The sequence below is a fragment of the Mandrillus leucophaeus genome, unplaced genomic scaffold, assembly GCF_000951045.1.
Source record: "Mandrillus leucophaeus isolate KB7577 unplaced genomic scaffold, Mleu.le_1.0 Scaffold102, whole genome shotgun sequence".
Taxonomy (NCBI): Eukaryota; Metazoa; Chordata; class Mammalia; order Primates; family Cercopithecidae; genus Mandrillus; species Mandrillus leucophaeus.
In genome coordinates, this window is record NW_012098321.1 from 152,043 (window position 1) to 161,619 (window position 9,577).

The following is a 9,577-nucleotide window of genomic DNA, read 5'->3' on the forward strand; positions in this document are numbered from 1 at the left end:
GCATAACTAATTTTATCATGTTTCTGTAACAGTGTGTATATCTGTATTGTGTAGTTATTCATAATTAAATATAACCTGTGGCTAGGTGTTATTCATGAAAACAAAAACAGATTGATGACACTGAGTATCATGTGATATCACCGGTAAAACAAACAGTTAATTCTTTTTGCTGGGTATTTGGAAAACTTCAACTTCATGCAAGAAGTACATTGGTATATTTGGTTTCTGATTATCATATTTTGAGTTGTAGAACTAGTGTATAAACCCAGAGATTGTGTCCCATTAAAAGTAATCATTCAATGGATCTACTAAAATACATATGAATATTCATTTGTTTTATGCATCTTATGGCAAAATAAAACATATTGAAAATAACTGCAGTCATCAAATATCAAAAAGCAAGGGAGAAAAGAGAAGGCAGAACATTGGATTTAAAATTTTTTCTAATTAATATGCACATATGATATGTTCAGATACCACTAGACTAATTCTTTCATTTTCATACTTTTTATGCTGCTGTTATATATATTTTTTCTTCTTCTACATTAGTCTCATTTTCAAAGTTACTCCTGCTATTAGTAAACTCAGTATGCCCATTCCTCTAACCATCCACAGTTCAGGAGGAAGAAAATCCCTGCAGCTGTTTGATGCCCAAGAATATGAACACTTAGCAGTCAGATGAAAGAAGAGAAAAAGACAGAAAAGGAAGATCAAGAGAAGAGTGATTCTGAATTTCTGCAGGCTAACATTTACCTCTCTCAATAAAAGGAGCTTTGTGTTCATTATATCCCAGGACTCATCTTGCCTTCAGCTTATAGTAAACGGGCAATTGCTTTATCATTTCCTCTCTAAATTAAGGATCAAAGTTTAAACATATTCTTTTCCATCTCTATTAGATTATGATTAAAATTACCACCTGCCTTACCTCACTCACACCATCACTCTTACTAAGAAAAAAAGAAGGAGCCCCCTAAAGTAAGGCACAGTTAACTAGCAAAACAAAGAGCTGTAGGGAATTTTTGGTCATGGTATTTATCTGATAATTCATTTCAGAATATAGTGTTAAAGAAGCAAACAATAAAATCTTCTGAAAATAATACTCTAGTAAGTATTTAACGTGATATATTAGTTTGCTAATATCATCATCAAACTATTATTTACTGAGCATCTTTATATATATTCCTAGTCCTCAAGACACCCTACAAAGTAGATTCCATCCATCTTTTATAGATGAAGAAACAAGTTCAGAGCGGTTGATTAACTTTCCCTAGGACTCAAAGCTATTTAACAGTTATAAGAGCTAAAATTTAAGCCTCATCTTGCTTTTACTTTAGAACATGGTCATTCAGCAATATTTTGTGTATACAGACACACAGACACACACACACACAGATTTCTACACATGAAGAAACTAAATTTAGAGTCTAAATTATTCTCATCATTTACACATCAAGTTTTATAAGTTAGTTACCATAACTTAAATCATGTCAAATAAGCTACAATGGAATTGTATAATAATGAATGTAAGATGTGTAACATATTTTACAACTCTACATAATAAATCAATTAATGTAAGATGCATAACATATTTTACAATGTACAGTCCTACCTCTTGTCAAGGTACAAACAAAGCTGGGAGCATCACACTACCTGGCTTCAAAATTTATTACAAAGCTACAGTAACTGAAATAGCATGGCACTGGGATAAAAACAGACACATAGACTAATGGAACAGAATGGAGAATTCAGGTCTAAATACGTTTGCAACCAACTCATCTTCAACAAAGGTGCCAAGAACTTAAAATGGGGAAAAGACAGTCTATTCAATAAATGGTGCTAGGAAAACTGCATAACTATATAAAGAAGAATGAAACTAGACCCTTAATATCTCATCATACACAAAAGTCAAATCAAAATGGATTAAATAAAGACTTTAATCTAAGACCTGAAACTATGAAAATAGTAGCAGAAAACACTGGGGAAATGCTCCAGGGCACTGGTTTCTTACAAAAAGATTTCTTGTGTAAGACCTTAACATGGGCTGTCAAAGCAAAAATAGACATGAGAGTATAAATCAAGCTAAAAAGCTTCTGCACCGCAAAGGAAACAATCAACAAAGTAAACAGACAACCCACAGAATAGAAGAAAATATTTGCAAACTATCAGATAAGAGATTAATAACCAGAATGTATGAAGAACTCAATCAATCAGATAGCAAAAAAAAAAAAAAAAAAAATCTGATTTTAAAATAGGCAAAAGATCTGAACAGACATTTCTCAAAAGAAAACATAAAAATGGTCAACAGGTATATGAAAAAATGCTCAATATCACTAATCATCACAGAAATGCAAATCAAAACCACAATGCAGTATCATCTCACCACAGTCAAAATGGCTTGTACCAAAAAGATAGGAAGTAACAGATACTGGTTAGGATGTGCAGAAAAGGGAACGCTCATACGCTATTAGTGGGAATGTAAATTACCATAGCCACTATAGAAAAAAAAAAAAAAAAAAACAGTATAGAGGTCCCTCAAATAAGTAAATATAGAATATGATATGATCCACCAAAGCTACTACTGGGTATATAGCCAAAAGAAATCAAATCACTATGTTGAAAAGACATCTGCACTCCCATGTTTATTGCAGCCCTATTCACAATAGCCAAAATATGGGATTAACCTAAGTGCTTATCAACAGATGAATGGATAAAGAAAATACAGTATATATATACAATGGAATATTATTCAACTATAAAAAGTAATGAAATCCTATCATTACAGCAACATGGATGGAAATGGAGACCATTATGTTAAGTGAGATAAGCCAAGTACAGAAAGGCAAGTATCACATGCTCTCATTCATATGCAGAAGCTAAAAAGGTGTTTCTCAGGAAGACAGAGCATAGACTGGAGGTTACCAGAGGCCAGGAAGGAGATTGGGGAAGGGAGATAAAGGAGGAAAATATACATAAATTTATTTATTACCACTGAACTGTGGTTAAAAATGATAAAAATGGTGAATTATATATGTACATTTTACCTCAATCCATTTTTCTTTTAATTTCTTGGGGTGGCTGCTAACATACCAAATCCAAATTACTTTCTAATTCCAATTAGATACCAATGTGAAAATTATTTTATTTCTAACCAAGTAGAGCTCTTCACTGTAATTGTAATACTTAACATGGGCTCATAAAACCCCTTCTCCCATTCTTGCACACACAGCTACAACTTGACATCAGATTCTCTCAAACTGACTATTCCTTCAGAGATTAAACTTTTAGTCTCTGATGAGTATGAAAGTATCTGATTAAGAAACTATTTTCTTGATTTACTCTGGCCATCTTTAGCTCTTTAATTGAGCATATATTCCCCTTCCCCAGATTATCACATGAAACCTCTAGTAACTACTCCTGTTCTCTGCTCATCTACCCGAGTAATCCAGACATTTTTAGCTCCAGGTGAATTGACCTTAGACTCACTGGTATGCCACAAAGGAAAAATAAAGTCAGAAGACATTCAGTCAGCCACTGGCTCATTCAAATATTACACTAAGTATCTACCGTGAGGCAGGTCCAGTTCTACAGACTGAGGACTACAACGGTGAATAAATAATATAGACATAGTACCCATTCATAAGAGCAAACAATCTAGTGGGGGATACAAAGAGTAGAAAGACAACTATATTACAGTGGATGAGCATCCATAGGATAGTGGTCCAAGCTGGCAGAAAAGAAGAGGGACCCCTCAACCAGCCCGGAAGAAGCTTCGAGATAGGGCGAAGTCAGAGAAGGCATACAATATATCTCTAAGCTGTGTCCCAAAACACGTACAGGAACTATCTTAAGGTAGAAACAAAGAATGCTTAGGCAGAAGCAATAGCATGTACAAAAGCACAGCTTCACTGAGAGTTAAACCAAAATATGTGGCATCTAAGACAGCATAATATGATGTCACACTTTCCAGATGATACTCAAACATTTGTTAAATGTTTCTCTTTCACGGGGTAGAGAAATTATTTTATATTAAGAAAATATTAAATACAAGAAAAGATTCACTTATTTAACCCACTCCTGCTAAGCTAAAACTATCACTCCTCTGATAAAGATCAGAAAAGCTTTCTAATTCTTCATCTTTCTTATCTTTTATTCAGTGATTTTTTCCAGACACTCCAATTTCTTGTGTGTGGACAAAATATGAAATGAAAATCTTCAATATTCAAGAAAAAAGGAATGCATGTCGAAAATGGATATCATGTTTCTAATTTATTTTACTGGTATTCTAGTACCTTTATAGAATGGTCCCCAGAGATCCGAGCTGCCCTCTCCCTTTACGGCCCTCTGGTTAGATGGTACCGAGAGGGAGGCTGAAAAGGTCGGCAGGGACCAGGTAATGCAGAATCCTGTCAGTTGCGGGAAGGAGGCTGCACAGAACTCAAGAGAGATAAGAAATGGTTGAAAGGGTTTAATTAAGCAGAGGAGTACCATGATCAGATTTGTTTATTTCAAAATCCATTCTACTTACTCTGTTTTTGAATGAAGAGGAGTGGAGAAATTAGAATGGAGTGCAGATCTGGAAAAAGAACAACCGCTATGAAGCAGTTTCTGTAAACCATACTAGAGATGCTGGCAACCTGAACTAGGATAGCAGCAGTAGGAAGGCGGCATGGTACATACTTAAAAGAGTTGGGGGCTACAATTGAGTAGACTCAGAGGTATAAGGAAAGGAGGAGAGGGGAGTAAATTAGAAATCACTCGTTATGTTTTAGGTTCGGAATCTTGGTAGAGGAAGATTCCGAACACGGTGATTCGGTTGACAGGGACAAACCTGTTTAGAATGAAAATCTGTTAAGTTCAGTTTTATACTTGTTGAGGTTTGTATTTATAATACATCGAAATGAAGATATAAATAAGTCCAAGATAAGGAGAAAGATCTAGAGTGGAGACAGATGTGGGTAGCCTCAGTAGATAGATGGAATCCATGGGATGGATGAGAACGCCTAGGGAGAAAATATACAAAAGAAATACATAAAGGATCCCAGGAAAGTGACCTAAAAATCTCTTACATTAAATGGTCAAAAAGAGGCTGAGAAAATGAAAGAAAAGCAAGATCATGGCTTCAAAGAGCCAAGACATAGTCCAACATGTACAATGCTAGAGACAAAGAAGAGTAAAGAGGTATCCCTACATTATCATGAAGTTATCTGTGAACTGGTTGAGAACAGTTTTAGCAAAGAAAGATTAATCACAGGTGCAGCACTTACTTATGCCATGTATGCTCAAGCCCATCACTCAGTTTCTGCACCTGTAAAACAGGAAAAATGCCCACCCTGTCTGCCTCATGGTTTTGTTATGAGGATTACATTAAATACCATAACTGAAAGCGCTGTAAAAACATTAAACAGAGGGTATAAAGTAGTATCATTAACATTGTGTTGTTCTGACAGTGTTCACAAATGCCAATCCTGTTTCACCCACATGGCAAGCTGATGTGCACTGGCCAGTGTGACATTATCAGCAGGATGGACTCACTGCTAGGCAAAAGCTGTAAGAAACAGTGCATAGTTCAACATGCTTCTCTTTGCCCTGCCACTACTTCTACAGAAGTAGGTTTCAAAACAAATCCTTCATAAGCCTAGACTTTTGAGTGACTGCCATGAGGACAGTCCTCTGGCTGACTCATGCTGACATGTAATATGGGGACAATTAAATGTTTTAAAGCACTAAAATTTTGGAATTATAACAACTAATTGTAGTGTAACAAGAAGTAAACAACTAAATAAAAGGTAGAAAAATCAAGTGGAAAATGCTATTTTGGGAGGTCATCAATGAGACAACATGGAGGTAGTCAGTCATGCTAATAATGTACTAATTTTTATTTTATAGCAGAGTAACTCATTAATCCTCTATACTTGATTCAAAATTCTCACAGGTACAGAAGGTGAAAGAACAACTAATGAAGGTGATATGGTTTGGCTGTGTCCCCACTCAGATCTCATCTTGAATTCCCACGTGTTGTGGGAGGGACCTGATGGGAGGTAACTGAATCATGGGGGCAGGTCTTTCCCATGCTGTCTCGTGATAGTGAGTAAGTCTCACTAGACCTGACGGTTTTAAAAAAGGGAGTTTCCCTGCACAAGCCCTCTTCTCTTGTCTGCCACCGTGTGAGACACGACTTTCACCTTCTGCCATTGTGAGGCATCCTCAGCCACTTGGAACTGTAAGTCCTATAAACCTCTTACTTCTGTAAATTGCGCAGTCTCAGGTATGTTTTTACCAGGAGCGTGAAAAAAGACGAATACAGAAGGGGAGAAGGCCAAGATAAACAAGGGAAGGAACATCTAAAACATCCTAAGGGAACATCCAAAAAAATTCAAATGAAAAGATGTCTGTTGGGGAAGGATGAGACAGTCCATCAAAGAGAAATTTCCTTCTTCATCAATATTGTTGTTGGCACCTCAAATTTTCTTCACTCCTTAGTAAGCATACTTTGCACCTAAGTGTTTGACTGGTTATGTATCTGTGTTAGGCCAAAGACACACAGTCCAAATGGATTATCAGAAATAAATGGAAAACTGGACAAGGAACTAAAACCAGACTGTATGAAGGAAAAGTGTTTTATTCTTCGAGTGTTAACAATAGATACCAAATAGTAAATAGAAGTTACCAAATAGTAATGCCAAATTACTATTTGATATGCTTAAATGGAACATGTGTGCTAGCAAATGGCCATTACTCAGAACCAAGGACAAAAGTAAAATCCAGATCAGAGTGAGGCATGAGGGCCCACTGGACGAGACTTTTCACCAAGCACACTGGATTCTCTTCCCTTCTTTATCTTGGCCTTTGTCCCCTTCATTAGTTTTGGCAAACCATGAAAGAAGATTATAAATGCTTCAATCCCAGTGGAGTTGGAAATAAAGTACATGAAAGAAACTTAATAAAGAATGTTTATCGGTGTGTGTCATTTTAAAAAGGAGGGAGGTGTAGATAAAACATTTCCACAACTCTTCTTTAATAAATATCTTAAGTGTCATTTTACAAAGCACACAAGTAAATTAACGTCGTTTACAAGGACATCAAAAATATATATATATATCTGACCACTACCTTTAATCACTATCTTTTTCTCTAAAGTTTTTCTATTTCAATCCAACCTTACACCTAGGACAATTATGTACTAAGTTTCTTTGAAAGTATATACTGCAAATTCTGAAAACAATTTCATAAGACTGCTCCCCAAATGGTTTATGTAACAGCACAATCATCTGATTAAGTGAGGGACAGCTCAAGGTGATTATTTCACAAAGGGTTCATTCATTACTATACACAAGCTCAAGAATGCAACTTCATATCCCTTACAATCCCTAGGGCAGTGTTTTATCTATAGCACTTCCTCAATAAACACTTGCTGATTTGAATGCATTTAATACCTGAAAATGCTAGGACACAAACAAATTGCTGGGCTTTTTTCAAACTCCAAATCAACCCATTTTCATTACTCTCAACGCTCCTTCATGCCAGTTAACTAGATGGATGTTTTCCATCACTTGAAAAATTAGCCATGTATATTCTATTGCCAGGATAGTTTCCATTCTGCAGTGTCTCTCCTAAAAGGGGAGAAACTATTAAATCAAAATGGGGTAACCTCACAAGTATAACTATTACAACTTGTAAAATAGCTCTTTTACTGAAAACAACAACAACAACAAAGACCTGTACCTTTTTAGTGGAACTTATTAACAGAATCATTAGCCCAGAAACTAAACTGGTATGGTACACTATGGTAGAAGACAAGCTAAAACGACATTGGCCTGTAAAAGTTTTACTTTCCTGACCTTTCTCCCTCTTCAAGATGGCAAAGTCAAACAGGAACAAATGTTGATGTACATTGAAGTTATCAATGTTAGTCCAAGGGGAGAAAAAATTGATCAAGGTAGGTGTAATCTTCCCCTAAATGAGGAATATTAGCAAGGAAAGAATTAGTGCAAGGATATAGTGTCTGCCTGAAGGAATCCTGTTAGATATAAAATCACAATATTTGCTATGAAATAAACTAGAAAGTTTTAAATGCGTAATTACACGTGCCAGGAGTTATGCCCACGTGACTCCACGGGCCCACGCTAGTGCGTGCCAAAGTCAGAAAACCCGCAGGGGCGTTGAGTCACTCCCCAGCAGCACTAGGGGAATTCAGTGTTGGAGCCACAGCACGTACCCTATGGCGCAAGACCAATGATTAGAACAGAAGGTAAAGGGGATGAGGAAAGAAGTTTCCCAAACGCCCGCTCCGGGGACCGGAGCCGTCAACCTGCCACTACGGAAGCCACAGAACCCGGTTACCGCGTCACCCCGAGCCCCGCCCATTCAGGTTCCTCCCCGCCTGGGGCGGGGTCGGCGCTCCAGGGCCGAGGGGCGGCCCGCGTCCCGAACCGGCTCCTGGGAGGCGGGCTGCCCGTCTGACTGGGGGTGGTGGGAGTCCGGCGGTACCTGCGCTGGAAGTCCACGGCGTAGGGCTTCAAGTACGGGTCGACCTCCAGGAGTCTGGCCAGTTCGGGCACGTCAGCCAGGGCGGCATTGAGCGCCGCCTCGGAGTCCTCGGCCCGAGCCGCGGGAGTCACCGGAGCCGCCATTTTCCACCGCAGTCCAAGTAGCCGAGGCCCGAGAGGGTCGAGCGGGGCCTGAGCGGGCACTGGAGCTCGAGCTGGGACGTGGCGGCTGGGGCTGGGGCGGAGCCGGAGGGCGCCTAGGCGTGTCGCGGCGAACCGAGGCGAGCCGCGGCCGTCCGAGGCCCTTTATAGCCGGGGCGGAAGGCCGTCTGCCCTTTCTCCCCCCGCCAGCGGGGAGGAGCGGATCCCGGGGTGATGCCTGGACGCACGTCCCGAGCGGGTAGGAGGCACCGAGGCCTCTCCGCCCACTCACGCTGCTGGCACCTGGAGGCCGCAGGGACCTGCCCTTTCCTCCCCGTAACGGTTTTCCTGCCGGCGGAGGTCCTTCTAGGAGGTGGGTCCCGAGCTGACTTCGCCCAGCCTTGGCCTTCCTCTCCCTGACCCGTTCTTGGCTCCGGAATAGATTCCGCTTGTAAGCACCCACTTAAACACCCACTGACAGCGCCCCCTTCAAATTGGACATACTGGGTTTTTTTTGGAAGCGACCTTATTTCTCAAAGTTCTGAGACTTTTGGAGGGCAGTATTTCAAACATATACAAATTCACAGAGAGGTGAACAGTCAAGTGTAGCTAGAGTACTACTGCTGAGAATGTGAATACCACTTAGAACCAGGGCTGTCCTAAGCTTGCCAGGTCACGTGAATTTAGAATTAAGACACAGAATGCTGGAATACCATTGTAATTCTGCTGTTCTGGTACTATTTTCTGCATTACCAACAGCTAAGAATTATAACCATGGGAAGAACTTTTCTCATTCTCTGTAAGGCCAAAAAGGAAAAGGCATTTGCCTGTGTTTGTAATTGTTACAAGGTTTTCAGCGATTAAACTATCTTTGATAACACAAATGATATCATTGAATTGGAACTCCATTCTGCCACTTACAGTGATAAGGCAAGAAACCGCTCTTCCTC

General features: G+C 39.3%; 1 protein-coding gene across 1 annotated transcript in view; it reads right to left on the bottom strand.

Annotated features, from left to right (window-relative positions):
* GBE1 (glucan (1,4-alpha-), branching enzyme 1) overlaps positions 1–9,288 on the bottom strand; it is a 122,817-nt gene extending 113,529 nt beyond the window's left edge. The window contains exon 1 of the mRNA XM_011976730.1: positions 8,488–9,288. Coding sequence (XP_011832120.1) covers positions 8,488–8,630 — 143 coding nt within the window. The 5' untranslated portion in view covers positions 8,631–9,288. The remainder of the gene's footprint in view (positions 1–8,487) is intronic.
* Between the last annotated feature and the right edge of the window lie 289 nt (positions 9,289–9,577).